Genomic DNA, 15,120 nt, shown 5'->3' with positions numbered 1-15,120 from the left:
AAATTTCACTTGGTCCTCCGGTGTTTCTGACAAAATTATCAAACCTTTCAAATCAATATTCGCGACCTCATTTAGAATATCTAAATGATGTTTTCTTATACCAAAACCTGGTTCTATACAGTGCGGAGCAGTAGCAGAGCAGATGAGAAATGGTTTCTTACTTCTCGTCGTTTTTACAGCTTTTCAGCATCTTTGAGAACGTACACTCATTATTCTGCATGTATGAGGCGGTGGCATATGTAAGAACTTCGATAGCAGTAGATACATCCTTCCTTTTTGAGTTGTACATATACAGTTTTCTTTTCTTATCAAATTGCGACCGTTTTGACATTCAGATTCAAGAAGCTGAGTTTTGACTCCATCTTTCTCCCTAAGTAGCAGTTTGCAAGTGGCCTCCAGCATACCAATACCATATTTTCAAAAAAGAACACGGTTAGTCGAACTTTACCTTACAAGTTCATCTGCTTATGCTCTGTAACCTACGACTAAATGAGCTTAAGTTTAAAATTTAATGTGCATATGCCTAGGGTTTCTGATTGGAGCTTGGTTGTTAGAGTATGGTTCCATTTTGATTTGGTTCGCAGATTAAAAGATGGCAAAACTTCAGCCTGGCCGCCGTAGCCGAATGGTTTGGTGCGTGATTACCATTCGGAATTCACAGAGAGGTCGTTGGTTCGAATCTCGGTGAAGGCAAAATTAATAAAAAACATTTTTCTAATAGCGGTCGCCCCTCAGAAGGCAATGGCAAACCTCCGAGTGTATTTCTGCCATGAAAAGGCTCCTCATAAAAATATCTGTCGTTCGGAGTCGGCTTGAAACTGTAGGTCCCTCCATTTGTGGAACAACATCAAAACGCACACCACAAATAGGAGGAGGAGCTCGGCCAAACACCTAAGAGAAGTGTACGCGCCAATTATTTATTTAAAACTTCAGCCTGAAAGGCGCAATCTCATGAATCAGTTTCGCGAGAAGATGCCATCTTTTAACCTGCCGCCAAGCTTAGAAGCATTTAGAACGTGTCGATTGTACCTCCTCTCTTCCCTGAATTGGAAGTTTGTGTTCAAACTGCACTCGCGAGCCGATATCTGACCACAGCGATTTGACTGCTCGGAAGAAACTAATAATTTTTAGTTTCTGGCTTCCACTGGGATGTTTCTCTCAATCAAGAGATGACATCTGATGTATTGCAAGATTTAGAGACATGAAATTGAAAATATCCCTCAGAGCTTCACTTGATTTGACTTCAAGCGCCCTACTCTAGAGCTTTACACTCTAGAATATAGCCTAAGGTTGTCCGTCCTAACAAAGGCGGGCCACCATATAATCACCTCTATAGAATTTGTTTGGGTGGCCGCCGTAGCCGAATCGGTTTGTGCGTGTCTACCATTCCGAATTCAGAGAGAACGTAAGTTCGAGTCTCGGTGAAACACCAAAATGAAAAAGATTTTTCTAATAGCGGTCGCCCCTCGGCAGGGTGTATTTCTGCCATGAAAAAGCTATTCAAAAAAAATATTTGTCGTTCGGAGTCGGCTTGAAACTGTAGGTCCCTCCATTTGTGGAACAACATCAAGACGCACGCCACAAATAGGAGGAGCAGCTCGGCCAAACTCCCAAAAAGGGTGTATGCGCCAATTATATACAGCCATGGACAGATAAATAGCACAACCTGAACCTTATATGCTAAGTTAAGTTTTTAGTACGAACTCTGTTTTGATCAAATAAATTTGTTTGTTTACATTTATTACCGTTATTAAGCTGATCTGTTTCTGAGCAGCGGGCGTCCCTGTAGGAGGATCTTACTGTGACCGTACGACCTTGTTGTCCAGCTTCCTATGCCTCTGAGTCTCACGGCGCTGCAAGTAGCTATTGTTTTAATGTGTAAATCTAATGGTAGCAGATGAGTTAGTACATTGAGCGCTTCAGTAGGACTGATGCTAAGCGCTCCTGTAGTTAAGATACACGCTGTTCTTTGTATCTTGTTCAGCTTAGTTTTGTTGTATTTCTTTTCTGTTGTAGGCCACCAAACTAATGCCGCATATGTTAGTATTGGCCTTACAATGGCTGTCCTATACAGATTGTCCTATACTCAAATTGGATAGTTTTGGTTGAAGACCCCATTTTTTACCCAACATTCTCTTACACGTGTAAAGTGCTATATTCGCTTTCTTTACCCTATACTCTACGTTGGAATTCCAGCTGAGTTTGGGGTCTAGGATAACACCTAGATATTTTGCCTGTTGCGTTAGCGTGAGAGTGGCGCCGTTTAGTTTTGGAAGATTAAAGTTTGGTACCTTAGTTTTCTTGGTGAATAGCATCAGTTCAGTTTTTCTCGGGTTTATACTTAAACCACAGTCCGTGGCCCAATTGCTGAGTAATACCAGAGCTCCTTCCATAATATCACTGATTGTGGTTGGAAACATTCCTGAAACCATACGCACTATGTCGTCCGCGTACGCCACAACTTTAATTCCCCTTCGGTTGAATTTGGTAAGGATGTTGTTAGCGACTAGTAACCACAGCAGAGGGGATAAGACTCCTCCCTGAGGGGTTCCCCTGTTGACAGAGCGTTTTACCGTGCTGCTGCCTACCTCACCGATGATTATTCAGCGGCCGCCATACCCTTAATTCACTTAAAAATGAAGTGAAGGTCGCATTGTTATCACAATGGCAAACGTAAAAACTCCGCGACCTGTATACATATTATTCACGTCACAACCACACTTTTCGTTATTTACTTAAGCAATAGAAAATAACGCACATTTAATTAATTGACTCACTGTCTAAACTAAAAACAATTTAGTGTCTCGGCATGTTTAGTTGTCCAGTATTACCTATGTACACATGTCTTTTCATACATACATCTACTATATTCTATTTTTATTGAATTATAGGATTGGTTTGAATATAAAGATTGACAACGCCATCAAAGATAAGTGTTAGTCTAGATAGATTGTTAGAAAAAACTCATTCAAATAAATCAAAAAGCATTAAATGTATGTATTTACCGCCTACTTTCAATATAATCGTAATTGTCAGAAATGAAAAACGAAAAACAAGCACATACAATTATCTACAAATTTGGAGAAATGGCCATGCCACTTGATGATCTTCTTGCTGGTGTACGCGTTGATGTTATCCTACAATTGAAGGATACAACAGTTCCATTCCGCCTCCGGATGGCAGATAACTTCATTTTATAAGAAGCTTTCTTCAAGTGAGATTACACTCAGAGATTTGCTTTTATCACTTGATGTTTTATCGCAGTGAACTTCGAATTAGCGAATGATAGTCATGAACGAACTCACTCGGCCACGACCACAGAATGAATGCCCCGAAAAGCAAAGCAAAGTTTTTAGCCATAGCGAACCAAGGGGCTCAGTAATCAGAAGAGGCGGATAGGAGGTGCAAGTTGTTAAAATCGCAAACATTTGTTTTCAGCTTTCACATGTTGACAATTGAGTTTGTGTGCACACCAAAGTCGATAACTAATGGTATTAGTGTTCGCTAAATCGGTAAAAGGTTTGGTTATTAAGAAAACAATATTTATTTTAAAATGTATCACAATTTGATAACTGTTTGCAAAAATAAATTAAAAAAAAAACGCTGTTGTTCGCTACTATGTATGTGCTCTATGCTGCTGGTCGAATTGGTGACTTTCTGGTGGTGTGGTGTTTCGAATTAGCGCCTCTTGCGCCCGTTGCTTGCTCGACGGCTAAAAATTAAAGAACATCCTCTGGTAAAGGTTCTTTTACGAGTATATGCCCATTTTCATGTGCCGTTGCTCGGTCTGTTTCCGTTGCTGAGTTCAATGTACTCATAATGGCAGTGATGCGCTATGAAAATATGTTAAGCGGTTACAAACGTCCAGAATTAAAAAAAAAAAATCGATTTTTTTACAGATTATTATTCTTTATAGTTTTAGACGTATTTACGTGGAAGTCGATTGTAAAAATTCCCCATAGATACAAAGTTATGGTAAAAAATGTAACTGCCCGACGGGAGTTTGATGCGCACAGGTAGCTGTCCTTCGCATTTCGCCTTTGAAAGTTTAAACTCGTTTTTCTTGAAACTACTTTTTCCGGCACGGTCTGCATGATAACTCATACAGTTTTTAATATTTTTTGATAGGATTTTTTTTTTAAATATTCGAAAGTACTTTCTCTAAAGTCTTTCGAGTCGGATTTTTGATATTTTTATTAAAAAATTTTATAAACATAATGAAAGTGTGACATTTATGACGTAAAATGCATACTTTTTTAAAATGCCGTAAATTGCAAAATTTTTCAAAATTCAACTGTCTACAACTTTATTTTACAAGAATTTATTTTTTACATTTTACAGATCCATCAACATTTCAATGAGAAATGACGCAGACCGTGGAGCAACTTTTTTTCATTGTACTTTGGGCCACGTAACTTTCTTACACAAATTTTTGTAAACAAAATTAAACTACATTTTTTTATAAAGTTTAAGTACTAAAAAACAATGTATAAAATTTTTTTATATTTATTTCTGTTATTATCCCTTCTAAAAACAGTTTTTCCTTTAGCGCATTTTTGGCGCATTTATGTAACCCATGAATATTACGAAATAATAATTAGGCCGCCTCGATGAGCGGATAATTTGTATAAATTATCACAAATTTTAATGTAATAATCATAACAATTTATTGGGGTTTGGCGTTCGAGTATCCAAAAACTTGCAACTTAAATATGAAAGTTTCTGCAATAATTTTTCTGGAAAGACACTCAACGTTCATATTTCTACAGCACGACAAGTTTTTGAGAAAAGTTGGGGTAAAAACACCAGAAAACACGTTTCTATAATTATTTATCCGACAATTTGCATGTCGTTATGGCCCATTTGGTCACCAGAATCGTGTCCAGCGTCCAAAAATATATCGAAAACCAGTCTCATATAAAAAAAAATTACGAATTTTGTATACCGGTGTAACCAGTAAATACAGATCAAGTGAGCATTGCTTATAAAAAACGAGTATTTAAATCGATTTACACCCATTTTTTCCACAAAATAAACTGTATTTCATGTATAAACTGATGAGAGACTGATAAAAGACGGAGGGATCTAGCGTAGTGTTGAGAGCGCAAAAGAATTTAACTGGGATTCAAGACTACCGAAAAAGATGTGCTCCATAACGCATCTAATCTGTCAAATGTATACTTACAAAGTACTTACACGAGTAGTCCTAAATTCACTAGATGCGGATTAGTTTAATATCATACAGAGTCATTACAGAGGTAAATATGTACATATGTTTGTGTGTATACATTCTAATTTATTTTGATCGCTGATCTATGATTCGTTATTATCAATTTATAAACGCTCGATAAAGAGTAACAAATTATGCTTATCTCTTTAACTTTATTACAGCTTTTAAAGTTTAAGCAAAAAAAATAAAGAAAATAAACATTCGTGGCATAAAGGGGCATTGTGTGTTTCCATTTTGATACGTGTGTGTGCGTGTACTTGTATACACTTTATGCATTACATATGTACATACATTAGAGTGGCTGTAGTGAACCGAATTTCGAAAGTGAAAAGTTTTCGCGCGGTATAATGTAAGGTGGAGGATGAAAACAAACCCGATTGAAATCCGTAATTAATTTCACGGCTCTTTCAGCCGGATTGTTCATAACAGTGAATTTTTGGTAAATTCTTTTTTCTACAACATAGTCTTCTCTAACTTGTTATGTTAAAAGGTCCCGTACCAATATGCAACCGATCAAAAAACCGTTTGGTGCATGGCATGACGAAATCGTTTATATCTTTATTCGCGAACGACTTCAGTTGTGCGAGTGTAGCAGCCAATCGTTTTGGAACAACGATTTCTTCAGGAGCTTGAACTATTTTCTGTTTCTATTCACTGCGATTTATCACATTTATCGCGAAACTAAAAAATCTTGTAGCAAAAAATATCTTTTGACGATAATTTCGCATGTCTCGCTACTCCAAGTAAACGCAGGTGTGTAAAGTTTGGAACGTCTTCACCTTTCACATATTTAGAAGCGACTTCGTTTGAAATCAAAATCTTCAACTTTGATATCTTTCGTGTCAGGTCTATTTTTCAGAAGTTTCTGTGAGGCAACCGAAAATGTTGAAGATGTAAAATGCATAGCTTCGCGATCATTGTTGCGGCATTTATCTATGATCCAATCGCTTTGTTCCGTTTTTTTATTATTCTAGCGTATCATCACTGCCAAACATATTGATCTCTTTGCAGTAAAAAGAAATCTTTGTCCTCTTGATTATATGCCCAGTTCATCCGTAGCCGAGATGTCAAAAATATTGTTTGCAATTTGTTCGCCTATGGTACTCGCCGTCACCAACGTGTTACCTTTTAGATTATTTTCATATTTTCCCACCAAAATATTGTTTCATCATGGAATCGAAATTGGTTTCTAGACGAGCTTAATGACTCATGAGCCATCTTAGCGATCGAATTACAACTTTATTTTTCTTTTTCGTTTTAATTTATAATACACATAAAATAATAAATAAAGTTCCTGCCTAGTGTTTTCTACATATATTTTTACCGAGCTTCGTACTGTTTAACCAATTTCAAACTCTTTCTCGTTGAAAAGGTGCTTTTTAATAGAGGAGCATCGTCGTAAAATGTGAAAAATCAAAAAAAAGTTCAAAGCCGCAATTTTCGCAAATGCATAAAGTAAATATTCAACACGAAACCACTCAGAATTACCTGAAGGCTTTTCTAAGAATTTCGTGTTTGTTTTCATCTCCAATCGCACATTATTTAGTGCGAAAACCATCGGATTTATGATTTTCAAATTATATCGTATAACGCTATGGCCACTCTAATGTATATATGTACAAACACACACATATGTATGTGTTGCAAAATTTGTAAGCAAAGGCGTTAATATTTGCGCAGCCCACGACATTGACGCCGTTGGCACCCCTAAACTCTTATTTACTTTTTTATTTCGAACTGAGAACCAAATGGGAGTAGAAATGTTATAAATATTTAAATGTGGGAAAGAATGACTGCACCTATTTAGTTGGAAAATTATGTCAATATATATATGTAGATATGTGTATATTTGAACATTCGCCCAAGCACGCTAGAAGTATGCTTTCTATAATATGCGTAAATACACACACGAAGATGCACGCATAGATGCAAATGCCATTCCATGACGTTCATGTGATCACCCAACATAACAATAACAATTCTACTGCTACAAACAAATTGATCCAGATTTTTTCAGTTTTCAAGCCGGCTTTTTGCGAAGAAAATCAGATGAAGTCATTAGCACTTGAGCCGCGAAAAATTGCAACAGGAAGCTTTAATCTACGCATATATCGCTAACTCACTTAATGACATAGAGGCAGCGAAAACTGTTGAGCGGACAGACGAATGAACTTGTAGACACCCCATTCCACGTTTATACATATATGCATATATATTTAAATGTATGATTATGCCCACCATGGAGCTGTTGCAGCTGCTAACACATAATCTTCCCTAGATATGTAAATATGCTAAACACATACATATACATATATGTATTTGTTATAATATATTTGTATACATATGTACCTACATTTATATTTTTATATATTGATTCAATTCAAACGAATTAGTGTCAAAATAATTGAACTTACTTTCATCACTCAGGTCACTTCGGAGAACAAAGCAAACACACTAGCTCACTTAAGGGATATGGGCACTCCACGGCAACAACGATTCGCTTGTTTAATGAAACACCATATGTCAATTGAATTTTAACACCCGTATTGATTAATACACGCTCATACGGAATAAAGTTAAAGTTAAATGGAATATAATAATGTAAACTACGCCAATCTACGCGAATAGGCAAATAGGTTTGACAGGACACTTGGGGCTGTCGGGTGCAGTCACCATTTGTCACGAGGGCGCACGTACGGTGACGCACTTCACTAAGCTAACAGCTCTTTTCTATCGGGCACTTCAATAACGACTAGTGTTCGTGCTCGTAATTGCCCTTTGCGGTAGAGTAAAATTTGAAAAAGTGATGCCAATTAAACGCGCTTTTGTGCCTTATTAGATTAGTTCTAAGAATGCTAGTTAAGTCTGGTTAAATGCAATACTGCAGCGAGGGCAGTGTTGTAAATTAAGTATACGTACTGGCTAACTAATTGATATAATTTTAAATGTGTGTGTGTAGAAGTGTCGTAGACTAAATTTAACAATTACACAGGAATACAAAATTATAATTTATTTTTCAATATGCAACTGGCTGCCAATGTATTTTTGTGCGCTGAACACGTTTCTGGGGGCCAAAAGTGTCTACCACGTCAGAGTTTTGCGTAAATCAGAGGTAAAAATCGTAAAAACGTGATTAAGGTTGTTTTTAACTCTAATTTTCTTATAAACGAGACGCGGTAGGGACTTCCCTACACTTAAATTAAAGCTTGCATCTTATAATGTAATAACCATATATGTAAGTTCCAACAAAAAGAATTGATTTGAATAAAATGGGCTTAACCATTTTAAGTTCAATGATGGCGATCGGATTTCAAATCATTGTAAGCTAAGCTCATTATGAATGCGGTCGCCGTACGCGAATGAGTTGGTGCGTGACTACCATTGAGAAGTGCATAGGTTCGAATATCCGTGCATGAACACCATATGACAGAAACAGTTTTTTCTAATAGCGATCGCTCCTCGACAGACAATGACAAACCTCCGAGTGAATTTCTGCCATGAAAAAAGCTCCTCATAAAAAATATTTGCCCTTCCGAAGTCCCTCCATTTTTGAAACAACATCAAGACGCACGCCACAAATAGGAGGAGGAGCGGGACCAATTATTTTTTAATGTATATTTTTAAAGTCAAAATTTTGTAACGAACTGTTACAACAATTAAAAACAAAAGTGGTAGAAAGTAACTGCTTTCGTAGGATTTTTTTTGAGTGTACTGTTAACTGTTTTTGAGTTAACTTAGTTTTCTAAAATACCGGTGATTTTAGACTTGAAAATTACTTTAGGAGGCGTGTAATAAATATAATATTCAGAAAAGCTCTCCGTGAAAAAGTCTTCCTCATCCATAACGAAGGTAAACAACTTTGAAACAAAATCAATAATTACTATGATTATTTAAACACTTTAACGTATGTATCAATCACGTCGAAATAAAAACCGAATTGAAAACTTACTTCGCAATATAGTCGATAAAGTTCAATAGCAATACAAAATGCCGTTATAACGAAAACAATCAATGAACTGCTTATTGTTATTGTTGTTGAATCATGCTTATCACCAAAACGAGAAGTCTCATTCCCGAGCACCAATGAGTTAAGAACGAACCAAACTTTTTTATGGTGGCCGAGACCGATTTCGTTGTTTCTCACATTTAGCTACTCTTTGACGACCTTCTGTTGGTAATATTATAAGATCCATTATTTGGATTTTGTTGCATTTGCATTGTCAAACTTTACCGAATACGAAAAAGGTGTGACTTATAATATCAAAATTCATTCCTATTAAAAATGAAGGTCTTACGAACACAAATGATAGAAAAAGATGTCGTCGCTCGACTTGAATCTTGAATCTTTTCTGAGGCTTACTATAATGACCCTGTACTATATCAGAAAATTCACCAATGGTATATTAGTTGGTATTCACTAATTGTGCTCGTTCTTTTCGACATCACTTGCATTACTAACATGCAAATAAATATTATATTTCAAAGCAAGTCGTATGTTCAAAAGAAGAAACCCAAAACCCGCTAACTGGATCTAGTAAGTGATAATGAATATACAATTTGAGGTGCATACAAAGGCCAATATGTTAAATAATATCCCTGATTGATTACTTTTTGAGTTATATTCTACAGCTCGGAAAAAAACGTATTTCATCTTTCGTTCAACGCTCATCACTTCACTGACTTTATAGGGGGACTTTCTATTAAGCTTAAAACATTGAAAAGGTATTCTTAAGATTGTAAATGAATTTTTAAAGCAAAAAAAAAAAAAAAAAATTAACATTTGAAAGTGTTGGAAGAGCGGCCCCCTTAATTATTTGACATATGAACAATATTACCATATCTTCATAAGGCTCATACAGCGCATCGTTCGTTTTTCTAAGATATTATTCATTGATAAATCTTTCACACCATCTTTTTTCCTATTATTCCAAGGGCAGGCTGATCGGATATTAGCATCATTCAAGCTTCTGACATTTTCGTGTTGTTGTTTTCTACACGTACTTTACGTACCAAATACCTACTCCCTCAAGGTGAGTCTTACTGGAAAAATAGATTTTCGTTTGGATTTCATGACTGGCGTTTTTATGGAGGTAAACAAAAGTTCGCTTCTTGAAAACTATCGTGGTCCACAATGTATTGTATACCCAGATGTAAATGCACATATTTTTTATGTCTTTGTTCACACCTGCGCGCACTTTATCCGCTTCTTGTTTTCAGATTTAAATAGCTGAAATGCCGATCCGAGAGCTATCGTGATTGTTTTACTCTTTATCCTAGTTTTTCTATTCGTATTCAGTCGTGGCTGGATAAAACAATGTCAATCCCATCAAATTAAAGTCACCATTTGTTGATTTGAAATAATTGCTACATAATTTGAACATGGGCCACTATGTCTACATTCTTATGTCTAGTAACTTTCCATAAGGTACCAAACTTGTTGTTAAAGTTAAAGCGCTTTTCCCGTAGGCGAGCGTGTTTCTTTTTTACGTTCCAGAGCAAGAGTAAAGTGAAAAAAATTTCAGCGCTCTTTAAAAAGTCTTAGAAGCTCAGCAAAACTTCAGTGTCTTTTCTTTTCATGATGTAGTATAAGGAGAAGGTCTAAGGACCGTTTTCGCAATGCCTTATTAAGCGCTTAATCGGAACATACTCGGGAGATGGCCAAAAGTGTAATTTCTTAATCTCTGTTTAGCGAACATCTGTAAGTTAACTTCTGACAAAATTTATTGACAGATGAGTTAACAGTCAGCTGCTACTGAGAGGTGATTATGATTAATATTTTGTTTCACAATTTTACAAAGATTTTTTTTTACTTAATGCTGCATTTATGCACGACTTCACGACGTGCATGCTAAATTTTTTATTAAAATTAAATGTTTTCAAGGCATTAAATAAATAAATAAATAATTGGCGCGTACACTTCTGTTAGGTGTTTGGCCGAGCTCCTCCTCCTATTTGTGGTGTGCGTCTTGATGTTGTTCCACAAACGGAGGGACCTACAGTTTCAAGCCGACTCCGAACGGCAGATATTTTTATGAAGAGCTTTTTCATGGCAGAAATACTCTCGGAGGTTTGCCATTGCCTGCCGAGGGGCGACCGCTATTAGAAAAATGTTTTTATTAATTTTGCTTTCACCGAGATTCGAACCAACGACCTCTCTGTGAATTCCGAATGGTAATCACGCACCAACCCATTCGGCTACGGCGGCCGCCTGATTATTATTATTAAATTAAACGTTTCCAAAATATACAATATATACAAAATAAAATTTTTTTTTTTTTGCGTAAGAAAATATATGATTTTCAAAATTTTTTTTCTAAAAACTGTATGTATCTAGAAAAAACTGAAGATATAAGTGACACAAATTCTCAAATGAATATAAGTTATTCGCATTAGAATCAAAAAACTTATTTTTGCATTGACTACACAACATGAAAAAATTAAAAGACCAACTAAATTTCGTATAGTTTTATTATCAGTTTAGGGCTAACAATTTATGTTTTAAAAATATCCCCAAATAAGCACACATTTCACGAAACTTAAAAAATTATTTAGAAAAGTTAAATCTAAAGGGTGTTTTTTTAGAGGTTAGGTCTTCAAGTTGGCACTACTTTTTTCGTAGATGGTCTTTTTGACAGCTGTCACTTGATTTATGCTCAGTTTGGTTTGCCATTTCATAATGAATAGACTTACACCTGAACAACGTTTGCAAATCGTGCAAATTTATTACGAAAATAATGGTTCGGTTCGCGCGACGCATCGAAGAAAATTTTGTTCAGCGATGAAGCTCACTTTTGGTTGAATGGGTATGTCAATAAGCAAAATTGTCGCATTTGGAGTGAACATAATCCACAAGCCATTGCTGAGACGCCGTTACATCCTCAAAAAGTCATTGTTTGGTGTGCTCTATGGGCAGAGGGAATCATTGGTCCATATTTCTTTAAAAATGAAGCCGGCCATAATGTTACAGTCAATGGCGAGCGATATAGAGCCATGATTAATGACTTTTTCGTGCCTGAATTGGACGATGTTGATGTGGACGACCTTTGGTTCCAACAAGACGGCGCTACATGCCATACAGCCAACGCAACAATCGATTTATTGAAGGAAACTTTTGGTGAGCGCATTATCTCGCGCCGTGGACCTGTGGCGTGGCCTCCAAGATCGTGCGATATAACACCGCTGGACTATTTCTTGTGGGGCTATGTGAAGTCGCTTGTCTACGCAGATAAGCCCGAGACGATTGACGTCTTGGAAGAGAATATTCGGCGCGTTATTGCTGACATACGGCCCCAATTGCTGCAAAAAGTGGTCGAAAATTGGGCCTCTCGGCTGAAATTTATTCGAGCCAGCCGCGGCGGCCACTTGCCCGAAATCATTTTTAAAACATAATGGCAAACCCTTATCTTTATAATAAAGCTAAATTCTTGGCCATAACATTAAATTATATACGTTTTATTTCATCTTGAAAACCTAACCTCTAAAAAAACACCCTTTACAGGACAAAAAAGTACACGACGAATGTTATTATATTTAAAATAAACAAATATAATTTTTAGAGTGAGTTTATAATTTGGAGCTTAGTAATTTGTGTTGGATCCTCCTTTGATTATAACTGGTTCAAGTCGTCGAGGCATCGATTTCATTAAGTTTTTTATAATATTTTGATCAATTTTTGACCAACCGACAATAAGGGTTTTAGCGCTTTCAAATTGTCTTCCATTTTCGAAAACCAATGAAGAAAGTATTCTGCATACATTTTCGATTAGGCTAAGGTCAAGGCTTCAGTTAGACCATTCTAAAATTGGTATTTTTTTCACTACCAAAATTTCGTTTGTTGCTTTGGAAGCATGAACGTGTACGTTGTAATGCTGGAACATCCACTCCTCACTGAAATTATCATCAAAAAACGTAATAAGCACTTTGTCTAGAAGTTCTATACACTTGAAACTATTCATTTTTGTGAATATGAAATATATAGGCGTGTTGCTTTCGACACTAATGGCTGTCCAAACCATGACAGAACCCTCTCCGAAATTACGAGCCATGCTCTCCACTTTTTTCTTCCGATTATCATGTCAATACATTTGAGAACCATTTAATCTGTCCAGATTGAATTTTTTTTTTTTCATCGGAAAAAATTACTCTTCCCATTCATCTTCCCAAAATTGGTAATTTTCTGAAAATGTCAATCTGGACTGTTGTTGTTTTTGTAGCAGCAAAGCATTCCCCATACATGACGGGAGTGCTGCTAGAGTGGCAGTCCTTGGCCGAACATATAGTAAGTCCGGATCGTTCCGGTAACAAAGAACCTACTGTCCGGAGGGAAAGTCAGTCTGGTCTGTTTATTTTGTGTGGTTAACTTAAGATTAGGTACTCGTACTATTATAAGTGTACGATAATATAATAATTTTAACGTAATGACTTACATTGTACACTTTGAAATTAAAAGCAAACATTTTTGGTCCTATAATTATTTCGTTTTGCACAGAACAATAATTTGCGTGTTACTAAAATTTCAGCAATAAATGCGGAATAATTTCCATTACGAAACGATATTGAGACATTTTCCTATTATTGCTTCAGTAGATATCATCATAGTCGTCTTATAATTTTTTCGTACGGTGTATACTTAAGTAAGGTATTGTATAGCAAGTGACAGAATTGAGTTTTATATCATTAGATGTTTTTCTTAGTAACATATTTTGACTTATAAAACTACATATTAATAAAATATTTGCAAAATGCTTTCAAGGACATCAAGAATGTAGGTATCAAACTTGATAGATGAACTAAACACCTTTGAAAATTACAAACACAATAGAAATATATTTAAAATTTCCTCTATTTGTTACCTAGATTTGATGGTGGAATCTCTTGCGATGCTTATCATTTTCAGTTCAGAGATTCTCCGGGAAAAAATCCAAATGTGTAGACAAGAAATGCATTTTTAAAGATGTATTTGCTTCAACAAAAGAAATTGTTCCTCTTAAAAACTGCTTTCAATTGAAAATTTATGCTATCTGCAATCCATAAAATCTTTTAAGTACAACTCAATGCACGAATTTTTCCAGAGCCTTACCTTCAGTGTCGTTTTCCCAGTACGTCTTTAAAGCCCTCTTATACGAGTAATATTTGTCCATTTGTAATATTTTTGTAGCATACTTTATTAATCAACAGCATTTCCGTAGCACACCAGCAATGGTAAAAAAATTGCACTTACATTTTTGAGTAATGTTGACCCATCAGGGGAGTCCGCATCGTTTGTGACGTGAGTGATGATGTTGGCCTTCAAATAAAGGTACCTACAGTTTTTTGCCGTCTCTGAACCGCAGATGATTTTTATAAGCTTTTTTTTTTTGCAGTTTCAGAAGAATAACCATACAGTTGCCGATGTTTCGCTTCGATCTAGTTTGTGGATACATTGATAGTCCTAAATTACTCGAGCAGTTGGGTTTTAATGTTGCTCACAGAATTTTACGTTTTCAACCGCTGCTTTATTTTGACACAGTTAGAGCTAATCACTATTCGTTAGCCCCATTTGCCTTCGCAATTAATTGAATCGTTTTACTCTTAGGCTAAGTTATCACGTAAATTATAAAATAATCCGTACGATTTAGGCTAAGTTTTTAAGTTTTTCAAGTAAATCTAGTCTGTAAGATTTTTACATCATTGACTGAAATAAAGTCGATAATGAAAATGAAAATTACCCTCTGCCCTCCTGGTGGTAATCACACACAAACTGGCTCAGCTACGCGACCGCCCGTTTTGGTACAATAATTTATAAAATGTATTTTGCTATGGCTGTGGCATAGTAGCTCAAGTCGAAACGAAAGTTCCAGTAAACAATTATACCATTAATTTTTTCCAGAAAATTCTATAGAAAATTAAGC

General features: G+C 36.0%; 1 protein-coding gene and 1 long non-coding RNA gene across 5 annotated transcripts in view; both read right to left on the bottom strand.

Annotated features, from left to right (window-relative positions):
* Positions 1-10,552, bottom strand: part of LOC129249220 (plasmanylethanolamine desaturase) — a 29,914-nt gene extending 19,362 nt beyond the window's left edge. Inside the window, exon 1 of one of the 4 annotated variants that reach the window (XM_054888908.1) lies at positions 10,416-10,552. Coding sequence is in view for 2 of the 4 variants with exons in the window: in XM_054888906.1 (XP_054744881.1) it covers positions 7,645-7,650 (6 nt within the window). In the remaining 2 variants the exon portion in view is untranslated. Of the gene's footprint in view, positions 1-3,064; positions 3,307-7,644; positions 7,961-10,065; positions 10,324-10,415 lie in introns of those variants that run through there. The other 3 variants (XM_054888907.1, XM_054888906.1, XM_054888909.1) reach the window with 3 other exon arrangements.
* A 2,159-nt stretch (positions 10,553-12,711) lies between these two features.
* On the bottom strand, positions 12,712-14,345 carry LOC129249219 (uncharacterized). Its single transcript, XR_008582644.1, has 3 exons — positions 14,310-14,345; positions 14,083-14,250; positions 12,712-13,117 (listed from the first exon to the last, which is right to left on the bottom strand). It is a non-coding gene; the product is annotated as an uncharacterized LOC129249219 (long non-coding RNA).
* Positions 14,346-15,120: the final 775 nt, after the last annotated feature.

Source organism: Anastrepha obliqua, chromosome 5 (assembly GCF_027943255.1).
Source record: "Anastrepha obliqua isolate idAnaObli1 chromosome 5, idAnaObli1_1.0, whole genome shotgun sequence".
NCBI classification, from domain to species: Eukaryota; Metazoa; Arthropoda; class Insecta; order Diptera; family Tephritidae; genus Anastrepha; species Anastrepha obliqua.
The sequence above is the reverse complement of the archived record's forward strand: the minus strand, read 5'-3'. Positions and strand labels throughout refer to the sequence as shown.